The sequence below is a fragment of the Xiphophorus hellerii genome, chromosome 13 (assembly GCF_003331165.1).
Source record: "Xiphophorus hellerii strain 12219 chromosome 13, Xiphophorus_hellerii-4.1, whole genome shotgun sequence".
NCBI classification, from domain to species: Eukaryota; Metazoa; Chordata; class Actinopteri; order Cyprinodontiformes; family Poeciliidae; genus Xiphophorus; species Xiphophorus hellerii.
This window is the reverse complement of record NC_045684.1, coordinates 29,382,699-29,400,924: the sequence shown is the minus strand read 5'-3', so window position 1 is coordinate 29,400,924 and position 18,226 is coordinate 29,382,699. Positions and strand designations below refer to the sequence as shown.

Sequence of the window (18,226 nt, the reverse complement as noted above, 5' to 3'; positions counted from 1 at the left end):
GTAGTGGGTACAGCTGGTAAAAAGAAAAAAAATACAATTTAAAATAATATTAGCTAAAACTGAGAAATTTTGTTTGTAACAAGGAGAGAAATCCAGAGATTTCTCCTAGATTTTCTCTCTGACCTGTAGTGTAGACTTTATTCCACCAGATGGCGACCTAACAGAGCAATAAAACTGCTCTGTGTGCCTCACCAGAGGAATTCACAGCATGTATTGACTGTCGATGAGTTTTGATACATCAGAGCCTGACGGGCAAAATTGCTTTATTATTTTTTACATTTTACTTGCAGCCCGACTACAAAAGCTTTCATACTTTATTTTACAAACACAAAATTTAATGTACGTCACTGAGATTTAATGTGACTGACCCTTCAGCAGCTCCTTTTCCTCCCAGCATCTCAATAAGTACACCGTAGTTGCAAAGGTGTTTTTTAAATTTTTATTTTTACATATTTACACCTAAAAATAACAGCATACGTCTGTATTATGTCCCTTTAACTCTGTAATTCTTAAATAATTTCAACTGAAACCAAAGTTAGTGATCACCTAACGGGTGACTAGAGTCAACCTGCATATAATGCAAACTCAGAATAACTTCCACCAGGTCTGTGAAGGCCTCAGAGGTGGCCAGTGAAAGTACTTAAGTAGATATTCAGGTATCTGTACTTTACTTGGGTATTTATTTTTCTAAGAAATTTTTACTTATTCTCCTTATATTTCAAGAGAAATATCTGAACCTACTACTCCTTAAAATCTTGGAAATGCCTCGTTATTTCCATGATGAAAACATTATAACGTAAAGGTTGAAGCAAAAGAGGAAAAATATACCAGCGCGGACAGAAAGCATTTTGCATCATTGAAAGTAAAAGTTATTTTATTTTTATTTTGTACTCAAGTGCAGTTAAAAGCCCATATTTTTACCTTTACTTAAAAAAAATTGGTACAATCTGTACTTCTACCAGAATTTTTTTTTCATACAAGTACAGTATCTGTACTTCTGCTTAAGTAGAGAATGTGAATACTTTTGACTCCTTTGGTTAGACAACACTGGTGAACAAACATCATCCACTCTCTTCCTGAAGGCCAAGGAACAGAGTGGGCAGGAGTTTTAGCAGAGGTAGGTTATAAAACAACCCAAACTTTAAACACAGTTACATTCATCATCAGAAAAGGGGAAGTGTATTGAACAGTTGTAAGCCTACTGAGGCATGTCCACTGAATCTGTCTGGTCAAGTAAGGAGAGCAATAATCAGAGAAGCAGCCAAGAGGCCAATGGATGCAGAATCCATCATCTGCATCCATAAATCATGTGGACGCAGGAGTTCGATGACTTTGCTCTGTACCATCAGGATTTCTTGAATCGCTATTAAAGGTGACCTCCATAGAATAGCAGTAGGTAATTTGGGGTAATGTAGAACTGCTGCAATCAATCAATCAATCAATCAAATTTTATTTGTATAGCACATTTCAGCAGCAGGGCATTTCAAAGTGCTTTACATCATTACAAACACAGAAACACAATGCAACATAGAATCAATAATCAAAACACAGCATTAAGTCAAGTTCCATCAATAAATTTGTAATTGATTACGTTTCAAATACAATCCTAAACAGGTGGGTTTTTAGTTGAGATTTGTTTGTTCCAAATTTGTGGTGCATAGATGCTGAAAGCTGCTTCTCCTCATTTGGTTCTGGTTCTGGGGATGCAGAGCAGAACCAGAACCTGAGAGGTCTGGAAGGTTGATACAACAACAGCAGATCTTTAATGTATTGTGGTGCTAAGCCATTCAGTGATTTATAAACTAACAACAGTATTTTAAAGTCTATTCTTTGAGCTACAGGGAGCCAGTGGAGGGACTTTAAAACTGGTGTTATGTGCTCTATCTTCCTGGTTTTAGTGAGAACGCCAGCAGCAGCATTCTGGATCAGCTGCAGCTGTTTGATTGATTTGTTGGACAGACCTGTGAAGACGCTGTTGCAATAATCAATACGACTGAAGATGAAGGCATGGATGAGTTTCTCTAGATCTGGCTGAGACATTAGTCCTTTAATCCTGGAAATGTTCTTCAGGTGATAGAAGGCCGACTTTGTAACTGTCTTTATGTGGCTCTGGAGGTTCAGGTCAGAGTCCATCACTACTCCCAGGTTTCGGGCTGATCGCTGGTTTTTAGTTGTAATAACTGAAGCTGTGCGTTGACTCTAGATCTATAACTCTAGATCTATAACTCTAGATCCATAGCTCTAGATTGTTCCTCTTTAGGTCCAAAAATAATAACTTCAGTTTTGTTTCTGTTCAGCTGGAGAAAGTTTTGGCACATCCACACATTTATCTGCTCTAAGCATCTGTTCAGTGATTGGATGGGGTCAAAGGTCACCTGGTGACATCGTAATGTAGAGCTGTGTGTCATCTGCATAGTTATGGTAGCTAATATTTCCTGTTATAACCTGAGCTAGTGGGAGCATATAAATATTGAATAAGAGGGGTCCTAGGATTGAACCTTGGTGTACCCCACATGTGACCTTTGACCTCTTTGATGAAAAGTTTTCAATTGAAACAAATAAATCCCTGTTCTTTATGTAGGATTCAAACCAGTAAAGAACTGGATCGGAGAGTCCGACCCAACTCTCCAGTCGATTCAGTAATATGTCATGGTCAACACTGAGGTCCAACAGAACCAGCACTGTGGTTCTGCCACAGTCCGTATTTATATGGATGTCATTGAACACTTTTACGAGGGCGGTCTCTGTGCTGTGGTGAGCATGAAAACCAGACTGGAAGGAGTCAAAGCGGTTGGTTATAGTTAGGAAGCTAGTTAATTGTTTACACACAGCTTTTCTATAACTTTGCTGATGAATGGGAGGTCAGAGGTCAAAGGTCGGCCTGTAATTCTGCAGTAGTAATTTGTCCAGATTGTTCTTTTTTATCAGTGGTTTGATTACTGCTGTTTTCAAAGCCTGGGGGAAAACGCCTGAAGAGAGCCATGAGTTACTATTTGGATCAGATCATTAGCAATAACAGGCAGGACTTTCTTAAAGAAATGTGTGGGTAAGAGCGACCCAAAGTTCAGGTTGGAGAAGATATTAATGTATTTGTGTTGAATTCTACAAATCTGACCTTTATGGGAGAGTGGGCAGAAGGTCATTGCTCAAACAAAGCCATAAGGAGTCTTGTTTGCTCTTCGCCATAAACCATGTAGGAGACACAACAAAAATGTGTGACATGAGATAAAAGCTGAACTTCTGGGCCTACATGCAAAGCATTTTGTGTGGTCGAAACCTAACAATGATCAGATCATCTCAAAAGCAAAATATAGTTTTATTTATGTGGAACATTTCAGCAACAAGTCAGTTCAAAGTGTTTTACATGACAAAACCATAACAATAAACAAACACAAAGCATTACACCATTACACCGTAGTGTCAAAATAAAGAGAAGTAAACAAAAAGTTGTAATCCAGATTAGAATTTGTTTCTAAAAGTGTTTTTAGCCTCGATTTAAAGGAACTTCATGTTTCAGTGGTTTTGTAGTTTTCTGGAGGTTTGTTCCTGATTAGAAGAACAAAAATTAAATGCTGCTTTCCCAAGTTTAGTTCTAATTCTGTGGATGCAGAAAAGACTAGAAGATTTGAGTGGTTGGAAGTTTGACATGAAATCTTCCATTTAATGTAGGGTCGGATAGCAGCCTAAGCAGAGAAACCCAGGCTCCCGAAACATAGTCCCTCCAATGGAAGACTCAGTGTGTGCTGGGTTTGGACATTTGGGTTTCCTGCTGGTGGGAAACCCAACCTCACCTGGTGAGGTCCAGAACATCCAGGAGATGTCATAACAAGATGCCACCTACTGAGATTCTCACCTAATTCTACGGAAGAGCCCAGACAACCTGAGGAGGAGTCTCATTTCGGCTGCTTGTGTCCGTGATATCGCTCTTTCAGTCACTACCCAGAACTCATGACCACAGATGAGTCTAAGAATGTAGACAACACAGCTTGAAGAAAACCTGTCAGAGGCTGTGCAACACTGAAGACTGGGGTAGAAGTTAACCTTTCATGTTGGAAGAAGCTGGTCTGGTCTAATGAGACCAAAATGGTCTCAGTCTGGCCAACATGCATAATACTAATTGAGGAGGCAAAAACAAACCACATTGTCCATAAAGTGAAACATGGTCATGCTTTTACTGCCCTCCAGCCACCTTGATTGCTCTAAATGTATTTTACAGAGTATAATGAGCAAGTGTTTCAGTGTCCAGAGGTAGAAAACGTCACCAAAAGAGTTGCATAGACTGATTTGAAAACAAATCAGCACCACACTTCATTTTAACTTCAGTTTCTATTTTGAAACCATACTCTATTCTTCCACTTATGAGCCACTTCATGGCAAAAACACAAACTCTTACCAAGAAATTTTGGTCTAGTTTGAAGTGCAAATATCTTGGTACACTAGAAATAAGACAAACAAACCTACTACTACAACTTTTTAGAAAGATGTAGTCATTTGTTTTAAGCCAATAATTCATTAATATTGATGAAAAAGTACTAGTTCCCCACTGGAAGAGCATTTGACTTAAACAGTGGGGCAAAAAAGTATTTAGTCAGCCACCAATTGTGCAAGTTCTCCCACTTAAAAAGATGAGAGAGGCCTGTAATGTTCATCATAGATATACCTCAACTATGAGAGACAAAAGGAGAAAAAAAGATCCAGAAAATCACATTGTCTGATTTTTAAAGAATTTACTTGCAAAATATGGTGGAAAATAAGTATTTAGTCAGCTACAAACAAGCAAGATTTCTGGCTCTCACAGACCTGTAACTTCTTCTGTAAGAGGCTCCTCTGTCCTCCACTCGTTACCTGTATTAATGGCACCTGTTTGAACCCATTATCAGTCCACAACCTCAAACAGTCACACTCTAAACTCCACCATGGCCAAAACTAGAGAGCTGTCAAAGGACACCCGAAACAAAATTATAGACCTGCACCAGGCTGGGAAGACTGAATCTGCAATAGGTAAACAGCTTGGTGTGAAGAAATCAACTGTGGGATCAATTATTAGAAAATGGAACACATACAAGACCACTAATAATCTCCTTTGATCTGGGGCTCCACGCAAGATCTCACCCCGTGGGGTCAAAATGATCACAAGAACGGTGAGCAAAAATCCCAGAACCACACGGGGGAACCTAGTGAATGACCTGCAGAGAGCTGGGACCAAAGTAACAAAGGCTACCATCAGTAACACACTACGCCGCCGGGGACTCAAATCCTGCAGTGCCAGACGTGTCCCCCTGCTTAAGCCAGTACATGTCAAGGCCCGTCTCAAGTTTGCTAGAGAGCATTTGGATGATCCAGAAGATGACTGGGAGAATATCATATGGTCAGATGAAACCAAAATAGAACTTTTTGGTACAAACTCTACTCGTCGTGTTTGGAGGAGAGAGAATGCTGAGTTGCATCCAAAGAACACCATACCTACTGTGAAGCATGGGGGTGGAAACATCATGCTTTGGGGCTGTTTTTCTGCTAAGGGACCAGGACGACTGATCCATGTAAAGGAAAGAATGAATGGGGCCATGTATCGTCAAAGTTTGAGTGAAAACCTCCTTCCATCAGCAAGGTCTTTGAAGATGAAACGTGGCTGGGTCTTTCAGCATGACAATGATCCCAAACACACCGAAGGAGTGGCTTCGTAAGAAGCATTTCAAGGTCCTGGAGTGGCCTAGCCAGTCTCCAGATCTCAACCCCATAGAAAATCTTAGGAGGGAGTTGAAAGTCCGTGTTGCCCAGCGACAGCCCCAGAACATCACTGCTCTAGAGGAGATCTACATGGAGGAATGGGCCAAAATACCAGCAACAGTGTGTGAAAACCTTGTGAAGACTTACAGAAAACGTTTGATCTCTGTCATTGCCAACAAAGGGTATATAACAAAATATTGAGATGAACTTTTGTTATTGACCAAATACTTATTTTCCACCATATTTTGCAAATAAATTCTTTAAAAATCAGACAATGTGATTTTCTGGATTTTTTTTTCTCCTTTTGTCATAGTTGAGGTACAAGGGTTGGACAATGAAACTGAAACACCTGGTTTTAGACCACAATAACTTATTAGTATGGTGTAGGGCCTCCTTTTGCGGCCAATACAGCGTCAATTCGTCTTGGGAATGACATATACAAGTCCTGCACAGTGGTCAGAGGGATTTTAAGCCATTCTTCTTGCAGGATAGTGGCCAGGTCACGACGTGATGCTGGTGGAGGAAAATGTTTCCTGACTCGCTCCTCCAAAACACCCCAAAGTGGCTCAATAATATTTAGATCTGGTGACTGTGCAGGCCATGGGAGATGTTCAACTTCACTTTCATGTTCATCAAACCAATCTTTCACCAGTCTTGCTGTGTGTATTGGTGCATTGTCATCCTGATACACAGCACCTCCTTCAGGATACAATGTTTGAACCAGAATGGTTCGGTAGTCCTTGGCAGTGACGCGCCCATCTAGCACAAGTATGGGGCCAAGGGAATGCCATGATATGGCAGCCCAAACCATCACTGATCCACCCCCATGCTTCACTCTGGGCATGCAACAGTCTGGGTGGTACGCTTCTTTGGGGCTTCTCCACACCGTAACTCTCCCGGATGTGGGGAAAACAGTAAAGGTGGACTCATCAGAGAACAATACATGTTTCACATTGTCCACAGCCCAAGATTTGCGCTCCTTGCACCATTGAAACCGACGTTTGGCATTGGCACGAGTGACCAAAGGTTTGGCTATAGCAGCCCGGCCGTGTATATTGACCCTGTGGAGCTCCCGACGGACAGTTTTGGTGGAAACAGGAGAATTGAGGTGCACATTTAATTCTGCCGTGATTTGGGCAGCCGTGGTTTTATGTTTTTTGGATACAATCCGGGTTAGCACCCGAACATCCCTTTCAGACAGCTTCCTCTTGCGTCCACAGTTAATCCTGTTGGATGTGGTTCGTCCTTCTTGGTGGTATGCTGACATTACCCTGGATACCGTGGCTCTTGATACATCACAAAGACTTGCTGTCTTGGTCACAGATGCGCCAGCAAGACGTGCACCAACAATTTGTCCTCTTTTGAACTCTGGTATGTCACCCATAATGTTGTGTGCATTGCAATATTTTGAGCAAAACTGGGCTCTTACCCTGCTAATTGGACCTTCACACTCTGCTCTTATTGGTTCAATGTGCAATTAATGAAGATTGGCCACCAGGCTGGTCCAATTTAGACATGAAACCTCCCACACTAAAATGAGAGGTGTTTCAGTTTCATTGTCCAACCCCTGTATATCTATGATGAACATTACAGGCCTCTCTCATCTTTTTAAGTGGGAGAACTTGCACAATTGGTGGCTGACTAAATACTTTTTTACCCCACTGTAGTAAGATATTTTCCCTCATGTTATAAGAGAAATAATCTACCAATGGAATAAGTACTTTTTCATCAATGTTAAGGAATTATTGGCTTAAAACAAGCGCCTTCATCTTGCTGACACATTACTTTTAAGTTAATTTTGTCTTATTTCAAGTCTACTAAGATATTTGACTGGAAACTAGAGCAAAAATACTTCAAATTAAATGTTTTTGCAGTGAATTTGCGTTGATAAAATTTCAATAAAAAGTTTCTGGTTGTAAGTGTAAAAAAGCTCAGTGGATTTCAATGGACAGTCCCAGGTTCTCCCTTAAAAGCTAATGGATCAACACAACAGCCACCATAATGCAAAGCCGGGAGATCGGTGTCTTCCATTTGTGGAGTTCTTCCCAAGGCCGTAATGTTTTGACAGCGCCGCTGCGGCTCGGCTCTGGGACTGACGGAGGATGTACTGTAATTTGCCCCGAGCGAGTCAACTCACCCGCCCTGTCATCATACATGTGTGTGCTCTGTAATTCCAGCTGCGCATCACACCCGAACCAGGAAGGAACATCTGTATGTTTACTTTCATATTTCTTTGTAGCTTTCTAAATGCCTGCTAGGATCAGATGGAGAATGAGAGACAAAGAAAAACAGCCACTTTTTTTCAGATGAACTAGTCATATTACAAGCGTAAGATGCACCACATGTCCCTTGATATTTCAGTTTTGGCTTTATTCTTCTTACTTTACTTTAATAATATAAATGATTATTTCAGATACAGAAATCCGCTGTTTCCAAGCCCATTTGGTACTTTGGTTCATGTTTTTAGCATTGTATGTAAAAAAGAGCTGCTGAAATTCTGATGACATTATGGTTTAATTTTATTCAGCCAAAGAAATCTGAAACACATGACGGTTTCCTCCAGAAAGAGCAGGGAATAATTACAGGACAGAGCCCGTGTTAAGAGGGAAAGTGATAAAAATCGTGGCTGCGGGTTAAAGAGCTCAAAAATAAATAAAGGATGAGGGAGGAGCCAAAGTTCTGAACACATTTCACCTGCAGGTATGTGGTACGTGGCGCTTGTGAGCATAACTCGCTGCTTTGATCAAACCAAACCCCCCAGTGTGGCTTAACCAGACCTTATTAAAGCGCCCAGCTGGAGGTGGGGGCGGGGGGTTAATAGGGTGAGGCGGGGGGCTAGCTCTGGTGCTCATTAGGATTTACAGTGCAGGCTGTGATGTCCGCATGGGGGAAAAAAATGCTACCTGTAGCTTTACAACTGTACTTTGGAATAATTAGAGAACATGCAACATACTAAGAAAACTACAATATGATTTCATATCTGAGCTTGTTGCATGTTCTCGTTTCTAAATTCTGCTAACAAGAGCAGAACGGCTTGATGAGCATTACCGTAGGAACCAGAAAGTCATTTGATAATGTCTAATTATTGATCAAACTCGAAGTTTGCCGATATATGCAATGAAAATCAACAACAACTAAACAAAAAAATGTAACAAGTATCTGTTTACATAATTATTTGTCACTTGTGACCAAGAGACGTTTTCAATTTGTTAAATTACAGCAATCTCTGCAAGTCCTGAAGAGGCCATGCAAAGATGCCGTCCTAAAATACCCAAGTGACGAAAAGAACGTGGTTTCATATTAAGTTAACAATAAGAAAGTAACTGTAACCCTACCCATTTAAAATTTAGTTTTGTTTTCTTGCACAACACAAAAAAAATTCTAATTCTTCTATTGTTTCGAAAATCTCCAAATCCCATCACATTAAAGTGGATGCACTGCACCAGTTACATTTTCTAATGAAAATCTAACTGATAATGCCTCTTGACAATAGATGACAAGTATAGTGGAATAAGGTATTCTTTTGTCATTACTTTTGCCTTGGTAGTCTTTAATGCCATCGACGTTTTTTAGCAAATCTTGTGGGCCAATGAGTGAAACACCATTAAACGTCCGGAGAACAACGCTGCTTCTGCCATGTGGCTTGACAACACAATGTATGACCAAACCTGTTATACCTAAGGTTTTTTTATTGCCATAGTGTGTGGTCTGTCCAGTTACCAACCAGGAAGTAGGCAACTAGACTGCATAATTGCTATAGATACAGCAAGTGTATAAAAATTTTAAATATTCACAGCAGACATGTGCCACAGAAGCCTGTCACACTACTGCATGCTCCCCGTTGATGGCTACCATCAGTTTCAGATGGCCATGCATGCATGCTGAGACATGTGGGTTACTCTAACATTATGCTCAGACACATTGCTCCACAGTGGTAATCACTCAGTCGAACTTCAGAGCCCAAGCAATAGCAGATTCAGAGGAGGAAACCGGAGCAGAATATGTAATCTAAATCAGGATGATGCACTCAAGTCAGAAACCAAGTTCCAAAACTGTCACGTTTATGTCATTGTTAGGCATTTTGTTTAATGCCTTTAAAAGAGACAGGCAGTGGAATACCTAGCAGACTGGGGACGACATGTTGTGTTGAGTGAGACAAAATTAGCTTTGACTTTTCTGCGAAAGGTAAACATACCTCAGAGATGACAGGCTTGCAGTAGCCAGCTCCGAACACCAGGTTCTCCACAGACACAGCAGACGGGTCGCTCACGCTCTCAGGCGAGCCTTTCCCCAGCCAGGTGCCCTTCCCCGTGCGCGCAAAGCTGGGGAGGGAAGGGAGCGGACACATGAATGGACCGGCAGTGGGTGTGTACGTGTGTGTGTGTTTGTTTGTAATACATTGTGGGGACCATTTTCCTGACACATACTACATTGAGGGGACCCACTGCTCCTTGTAGGGACCCACAAGGAGAAACACTGTTTTTTCAGGGGTTAGATTTAGGACTAAGGTGTGAATTGAGTTTTGATTAGAGTTAGGTATGTAATGGTTAGGGTTAGGTTAAGGGTAAAGTTTAGACTGTAGAAATGAATGGAAGTCAATGGAAAGTCCCCACAAAGATAGCCACGTAAACATGTAAGTGTTTGTGCGCGCGTGTGTGTGTGTGTGTTTTGGAAGAAGCAAACATAATGATATTGTTTCTGATTAGATAAACTTCAAATTCAGTACCCTGCCATCTGCATTTTAAGCATTTCACTTCTAAAATCATCTTGTGCCAGCATGCCTGCTTCCATTATCAATTCCTCTATTGGTTGGCACAAGAAATCTGAATTTTAACTCCTTTAAACCCCCGAATGTCATTTCTGTTAAGAACTTATTAGTTTTTTTATAGCTGTCATACAGGAATCCTGTTTGGGTTCTCAAACCCAATTTCTTTGGTGTCTTTAACAGAAAATACAAAGAAACATAGCATAATTCTACAATTTACAAGGTCGGCTGCCCATTACTAACTCACTGTTTACATCCAAAAGGAGACAGATTGTGACCACTTGACATCACACTGCTGAGTGGTACTTATCTCACTGCTCATGTGTAGCTTTCTGTCTAGCAGCTGTACCTTCAAAAACAGATACAGTAGGTGACAGGAGACTTCATCACATTAAAACATACGCAGTGACCAAAATGACTGAAGCACTCGACCAAATGTGATCTGAATGTATTTGAGTGATGAGGAGTAAACAAGCAATGGAGCTGGCAGTACGGATGAACTGGTGTTCTCTTGTCGGTGGCGTGTGACGATCCTTTGAGAAAGGGTGTGAGCAGTAATTTGGTGAGGAACGGACTGAGACAGTGGTTGCTGGTTGGTCCACACTTGGTTAAAACTAGGCTGAAATGAGGTCACTGAAATATTAAACTTGTGAAAGATGGGGGTGGCTGGCCAAGCAACACCTTAAAACCCATCAGAACTCCTAAAATCACTACAAGAGGTGACCTCCAGGTTTGCTAATGATGCTCTTTTGTATTAATTTAGAACTATGATTTGTGGTTGAACCTGGAACACCTGCTTCCTGTGCGGCGCATCGTTCCAAAAGCAGCCATCCCTTCCTTGGCGTTAATGACACCGTATGCTGTAGTCTGGCAAGAACCAAACACTAAGACTAAGACTGACAATACTATTGGTGTGGTCTCTCCTGTCTTCCTGGTTTCCAGACATTCCAACTGGTTCCAATGTTAAACCAACCCACATGCTGAGCAATTGTCCAAACCCAAAATGCTGCTCGCTTCAGACTCCATCAGGCAGTGCAGGCTGACGCCTTTTTATGAGGGAACCCCAACGCCCAGTCACCTTCACTTCCTGCTTAGACTAACTGTTGGATGCTTGGTCACGACCTCTGGTGATGGCTCCACTGAAATAACACCTCTGTGCTTATGAAATCATTTACATACCCACTGTCGGCTCAAATCGTGAGAGTCCATTTTTGCTTTTGTTGCACTTTTTGTAAAATGTTTGCAAACCGTAATTAAACTCTACCTGATTAGCGGTTGGTGTAAGGCAACCAGTGAGGCGTGCACGGAGACAGAAATGACAGACAAGTGGAAGTAGTCAAACATGACGGGGACGTGATGGTGAAGGCCTCGCCGCGGATGGAAGTGGAGCCTCAGAGTCCGACTGCTGATCAACGGGACTGTCACTATCTCTGCCAACCTGGAGAGATTATAGATGGTGGACGGAGTAGAAGGGAACAAAAAATATTTCAGTATTTAATACTTTTCTTAGCCCGCTATCACCAAAAACCACAAGTTTTAACCAAGTAAACAGAAAAACCTACTGTTGCTCATTGTCTGTGAAGTGAAGATCCAACTTCAACTGGAAGTCCACCTCACTCAAGGCTTCCTCCAACTGCAAAACCCACAAAATGATATTCATGCATGATGTCACTCAATCATGAGACATAATGAATAAATTATTTGTTATCAAGTTGACCACCATGATTGCACCTTTTTTACTTAACACAAAGAAACGTGCCTTTCTGGTTGGCCAAACTTGCTTTGTCACATCAGGTGAAGGCATTTATTGTTTCATTTATCATTTATTGTGATGAATTTCATACAGAGGCTGATGTTTTCAGCTTTTTTTTCTAAAAATTATGATTTTCCGCTAGATTATAAAAACACATTTAAGATTAGAATATTACATTAGACCAATAAAAAAATATATTTTTAATACAGAAATGTGGGTTTAATTAAATATAAGTTTAGTACGTGACTAAAGGTTAATATTTTCAAAACGCATCAATTTCAATTGGAACGCCTATTCTAATTCATTAAATATGACTGTATTTAGAGGTAACACAGTAAATACACTCCTTCACAATTACATTGTGTTGGCCTAATATATAAAATGTTAAATAAAAAACTGTTTCTACAGTGAACAAACTATTATAGTATAGTATCAACTATGGAAGTAGCACTACTTTAAAGAAAAAAAAGGTTTTTCTTGTTTGTATCTCAGCACAGTAAAAGTACAAATGTTTTCCGTTGTGCCTAACATCGAAGGTTAGATTGATCAAGCGTACGTTCGTGTGTCCGCAGGGGAAATGAAGGGCTATTTGTGTCTGTGCTCTCTGTGGCTGTGAGCAGCAGATGACCCCCGGAAGGTTAATGAGTGGGAAGCTCTCAGGAGGTCCCTTACACGTATCTGAACCTCCACTTAAACTTCCACATTTGATGAAATCTCCTAAAATTAGAAGTGTTTCAAGAGAACCAGGGAAGCTGTATCAATCATGGAAGGAAAGGGTTAATGCGCCAGCAGCGGGGGATCTAACGGATGATTAGATCTAAGTAGCACCTAGCTGCCCTGGCTGTCACAGAAGATGGCTACCTTCTCTCAAACGCGGGCCGGGTTCGATCCTCCAGGATGAACCCCCGGTGAAAACGGAAAGGACAGCACATCGATAGCTGTCGGCCAGGTTTACACAGATGGTCATTTGAGCCGTATCGGCCATTCTGGGACACGGACAATTAACATGCATGTCAGCTGAAGGGTATCACTTCCAGGAGGCAGATCGCTGAACCCACTGATCCTCGAAGTGGGTGATGGGTCTCTTAGTAATAATAAAGGGCAGCGCTCATTTAGACAGCAGATTAGCTTTGATAGCCTGCAGCTTTGCTGTGCTTTTCCCCAGTATTGACTTCCTCCCTCTAATTTCATCATCATAACAATTAAAGTCAAAATATTTTGAAGGATTTTATGTTTGACAATTAATCACTATGATAGTAGGTTCAGATCCAACCTTAAGTATGTCATGATAATCACATTAATTATTACTGCACATCACTTTTTAAAAAGATAACCCACCAATCAGTTTGCTGATCTTAATCCAGTACAAGGACCTTCATTTCTATTTACACAACAAGAAGCTATTTATCTTTAGTGATGCTTTCATTGCCACATCAATAACTAATCACATTTTTTAACGGCATTCTCTTTTTTCAGTGTATCTCTATAGTGCTGTGCTTTGTTGTTGTATTTCTCTGTTTGTTACATTTAGCACATTTTAATATTGGACAAATATACTTACAATACAGAAATCTGTTTTCAAAATAATAATTTTTTTTCAATGGACATAAGCTATTCAGACCAATTAATTGTCCCCCTTATTAAATAATTTAACTATCGCTGGCCACACTCATTCCCGAGTACTTGCTGCTACAAAAACTCACACAGGAGCTGATCTGACATCATGAAGCGAGTCAAATGAGCTCAAATATGAAAAAAAACACACAAATCTAAAGAAATCCAGAAACAGATACGAAACGAAGTCACTGGCAAAGTGTTTAAATGCAGTTCTGAGAAATACACTAATATAAAAAATAAACCTTTCCATTGAAAAATGTGAGTTTTTACGAAATTGCTGAGTTTCTATTAAAATAATTTATTTTCGTAAAGCCGATTTGAACAATTTTAAGGTGAATGGAAACGCAGATTGTGATAAAATCCTGTAATTAGTGTGTCAGGCTGAAAGACATTTCTATTGTAACATTTACTGCTACACCCTAAGTGGAATGTAAACGGAAGAAAGCCTTTGTGGCCTAATGAGGACACAGTAGAAAGCACCGTTAGTGAATACTAACTGTATTTGTTCCTTCATCACAATGTTAAGCAGGAGTCCACTGAAAGCTGAAGAACATTTAATAATGACTTTTTAATGTTTTCTCAGGACCACAGGGTCCGACTGAGGAAGAAAACTACGATGTAATTGTTTTAACTGCTGTGCTGTATATATTCACCATTTAAAATTCTACTTTAACTGGAAAATTAAGTGGTTTTTGTACAGATAATATCACCCAGTGTGACTCACCCTTTCTCCATCCAGTAGTAGGTGGACTTTGAAGATCATGCAGTCGTTGACATCAATCTCCTCGTTTCTGTAGAGGATCTGAACTATCCGGCTGAAGACGCTGCCGTCGTACACCCCCGTGGAGCTGAAGCTGCACTCTCCTGGTGTAGGACACAACCAAACGGCACAATAATTAGCAGCTTACTGCTGCAGGATAATTGTTAGCTCGCTCAAGGGCAACTGTCAGTGTGCACAGTTCACATTTTACATATTAGAAATGTACCGATCAGCCCTGTTACAACTAACTAGTTGTAAAAAAGATGGCAGAATATTTCATTTATAATCTGCCAAAGTTTATTGAAAGGTCATTTTGTACAAAATACTGTCCAAATGGTGTCTCCTTTTGCTTTAAACTAGAAGTCTTATGTGTTTTCCAGGCACATAGCGCCGTTTTATAGAACAATTATGTCACTATGGTATTATCAGTTGTTCTAAAAATATGCTCTATATATCAAATAAGTCTTAAAATAAATATGACTTTGCAATTTAACGCCTTGAAATTGGCAAACATTTTGGGAGTCAGAAATTTAACACGCATGTCAATTAAAGCACATCAATTCCAGGAGGCAGATCGTTGAACCCGGTTGAAATTGGGCCTCAGTCTCTTTAAAATTCCTGCTCTTTCTGAATCTCCGCCTTCAGGAAGTCATCACAACCCTTTAACAACGTTTTTACCAGCGTTGCACTGAGCAGTAGCTCCTATAATGAGCTCAGCAGATGCCCAGATTCACCAGGTGTTTGCTAATAGCTGCTGGCTAGTCTGAAGGAGCTGAAAGGGGGAGTTGCGGGGGAGGGCTGCTCTGTGAGGCGGAAACTTGTAAACTGCAGCTCTGAGGAGGAGCTTTGTCCTCGAAGGCGAAGCTAGGTCCACCAAGTTGTTTTGCCATGGAGATTAAAGGATTTCTCAAAAAAAATCAAAGCAGCACTCCAGGTCGGTTTTTGATGAGGGGATACAATTATAACATACCGTCCCTTTAAACTGATCTTATATTTGACATTTCTGATAACACTGTTGCTGTTTACATCTTTTCCTTCTCAACTCCAGCTGAAGAAAGAAAAAAAAACCTTGCTTCCAGCTGTGAGTCTCAGTAATCCCCCCGCTGAGCTTTTGCCCTTTTCCGTCCCGTTCTCACTCTGCCCCTCTCCGCAGGCCTCCTCTCCACAAAGCCTGTCGCTTTACCTGCAGCATCAAGCAGCGCGAGTCAGGAGCATTGATGTGCAGCAGCGCCGCATGTCAAAGACTCTGTGGTCGTGTCAAAGCTGAGAATTCAGCTCTGTCACTGCAGTGGAGATTTTCTGAAATGTCTTCTTTTTTTCAGAATCTATGACTTTTTTTTCCCCTAGTGCTTCTTCTGTGCACTTGATGAAATTCTTTTCATTAATGCACTAAATGCTAATCTCACACATTCCATTCGCTGAGGGGTGAGTGAGTCTTGATCTACATTATCTGCTGAGGAAAAAAGCAGATTTTCTCTTGATACAAGAGAACATGGAGGACCTTAGCACAGAGACCAAGTGGAAAAATGACACTTTAATGTGTGAAAAAAATTTACAGCATACAGCTGTAAGAAATAAAGGAGCCAGTGAGAAATAAAGCAACCTAAAGACGTTAAATACTGCGAAAGAGGGACCAGAGGAGCTAATTACAGGTGAGTAGGTGCAGCTGAGGAAGGGAGCAGGTAGAGGCAACATACCTGCTCCCTTCTGATTGACAGAGGGAAAACGAGGAATGAGTCTGGAACTGAAATCTAAACAATAAAAACAGGAAGCAACAAAACTAAAACACAAATAATGAGACTGACGGAACTAACACGAGGACAAAGCTAAGTTTTAGAACCACAAAATACTGAAAAAACTAAACTAAACAAAAAAAACCCCAAAAAACTAATAAAGAAATTGATTTTATTTACAAAAGCCCATAAAGGTCAAGAAAAAAACATTTCTGATGGGAAAATACTGAGGAATTTTAATTCCACTTCAAAAAAAAAACTATCCCTTTAACCGTTTCCCTCAAAAGAAATTATTAGGTATTAAATAAATAAATGTATTAGTATTGAGAGAGCAAAAGAGACACTGTACTCCGTTACTATGTATGCTTAAGTTAATAGGAAGTGAAGCTAGTGACTTCATGCTTATTTTATCTGGAGCTGGTGTGGTTTTACTTTAGCAGAAAATACGTCTATATTCACTGCAAAAAGACAAAATCTTATCATTATTTTATTGTTTTTGGCCTGGTTTCTAATGCAGATATCTCAGTACACTTGAAATAAGACAAAACTTTAAGTTACAAGTAACTTGTCAGCAACTTTAATATTGATGAAAAAGTGTCAGATAACTTCACTTATATCGAGACATTTTCCTCATGTAATAAGTGAAATAATCGGACACTTTTTTCATCAATGTCAAGGATTTACCTAAAACAAGCACATGTGTGTTGCTGAAAAGTCACTTGTAAGTTTTTTTTGTCTTATTTCAAGTTTACCAATATATGTGAACTAAAAACTAGAGCAAAAAATTTTACTTTGTAATATTTTGTGTTTTTGCAGTGCGACTCTTCGGTTACTCAACGAATTGGACTCCTGCAGATGTGGATCCTGGAACGCGTCAGGCAGCACTTGACAGGGCTGATGGGGGTCACACTGGGGGCTTCCATGAGGCTGAGTGGTAGGATTACGCAAGAGGCGGCCATGTTGGGCCGACAGATGGCCCGATTCTGAAACCAACGGGTAAGCCAGGACACCCACACACACTCGGTTGGAGCCTTTGATCATCCGAAGCGAAGCGAGGGTCGACGCATCGTGTGCCAAGCGTGACAGGAAGCCGTGACATCAGTGGACGTGTTCCAGAGACAAGGATCACAATCCTACTGTCAAAATAAATGCGTAGGCTCGCTGTCGGCTGCGCCATCAGCCGGAGCATGATGGAGCTGCTACTTCAGCTGGGTGGGCTTGATTTGGTTTTATCACGATATTTTGTGGTGTTATTGTGATAACAATAAAAATGTTCATAAGAACTATCTATTACCTCTTTTTTCCTGTAACTGTATGGATGTGACTGTATGAAACGGCAATCAAAGGCCCACAAGGACAAACACTGCTCTTGAAAAAACAACTTGAAATACGCTTCTTTAGCATGTCAGTCACATGAAGAAGTATGATTTGTATCACCAAACTGCACAGTGTTTCTGTATTTAACCATATTTTTAAAGTTTATTGATATTCTCACTGTGGAAATATAAGTAAAACAATCCCAACAGCAGAGCCAATTCTGATGGGTTTTAAACAAACATATTTGGAATTTATCATGACAACGACAAATCAGAAATTCTTGTCATGGTAAGAAATTTATCTTAATAAATGATAAATGATAAACGATAAACGATGCAATAAATAATCAGGCCTTGACCAAAATAAACATCGTCATGGCAATTTCCACCTTCAATGTGATCCATTACCTGTTCAGCTTAATTGTAAAACCAAAAAAGTAAAGAAAAACTTTCTCTTTTTGAAAGACTAAGGGAGAGTTAGGTATTTTTTCATTGATCTGATGTAATATTCCAATCTTACATGTTGTGTTTTCAAGTGAAAAAGCCTCATAATTA

The 18,226-nt window shown here is 40.3% G+C and overlaps 1 protein-coding gene across 1 annotated transcript in view; it reads right to left on the bottom strand.

Moving 5' to 3' along the window:
* fam135b (family with sequence similarity 135 member B) overlaps positions 1–18,226 on the bottom strand; it is a 65,629-nt gene that overhangs the window by 23,177 nt on the left and 24,226 nt on the right. Inside the window, exons 4-7 of the mRNA XM_032581133.1 lie at positions 14,587–14,726; positions 12,055–12,125; positions 11,757–11,930; positions 9,923–10,049 (exon numbers count right to left, since the gene is read on the bottom strand). Coding sequence (XP_032437024.1) covers positions 9,923–10,049; positions 11,757–11,930; positions 12,055–12,125; positions 14,587–14,726 — 512 coding nt within the window. The remainder of the gene's footprint in view (positions 1–9,922; positions 10,050–11,756; positions 11,931–12,054; positions 12,126–14,586; positions 14,727–18,226) is intronic.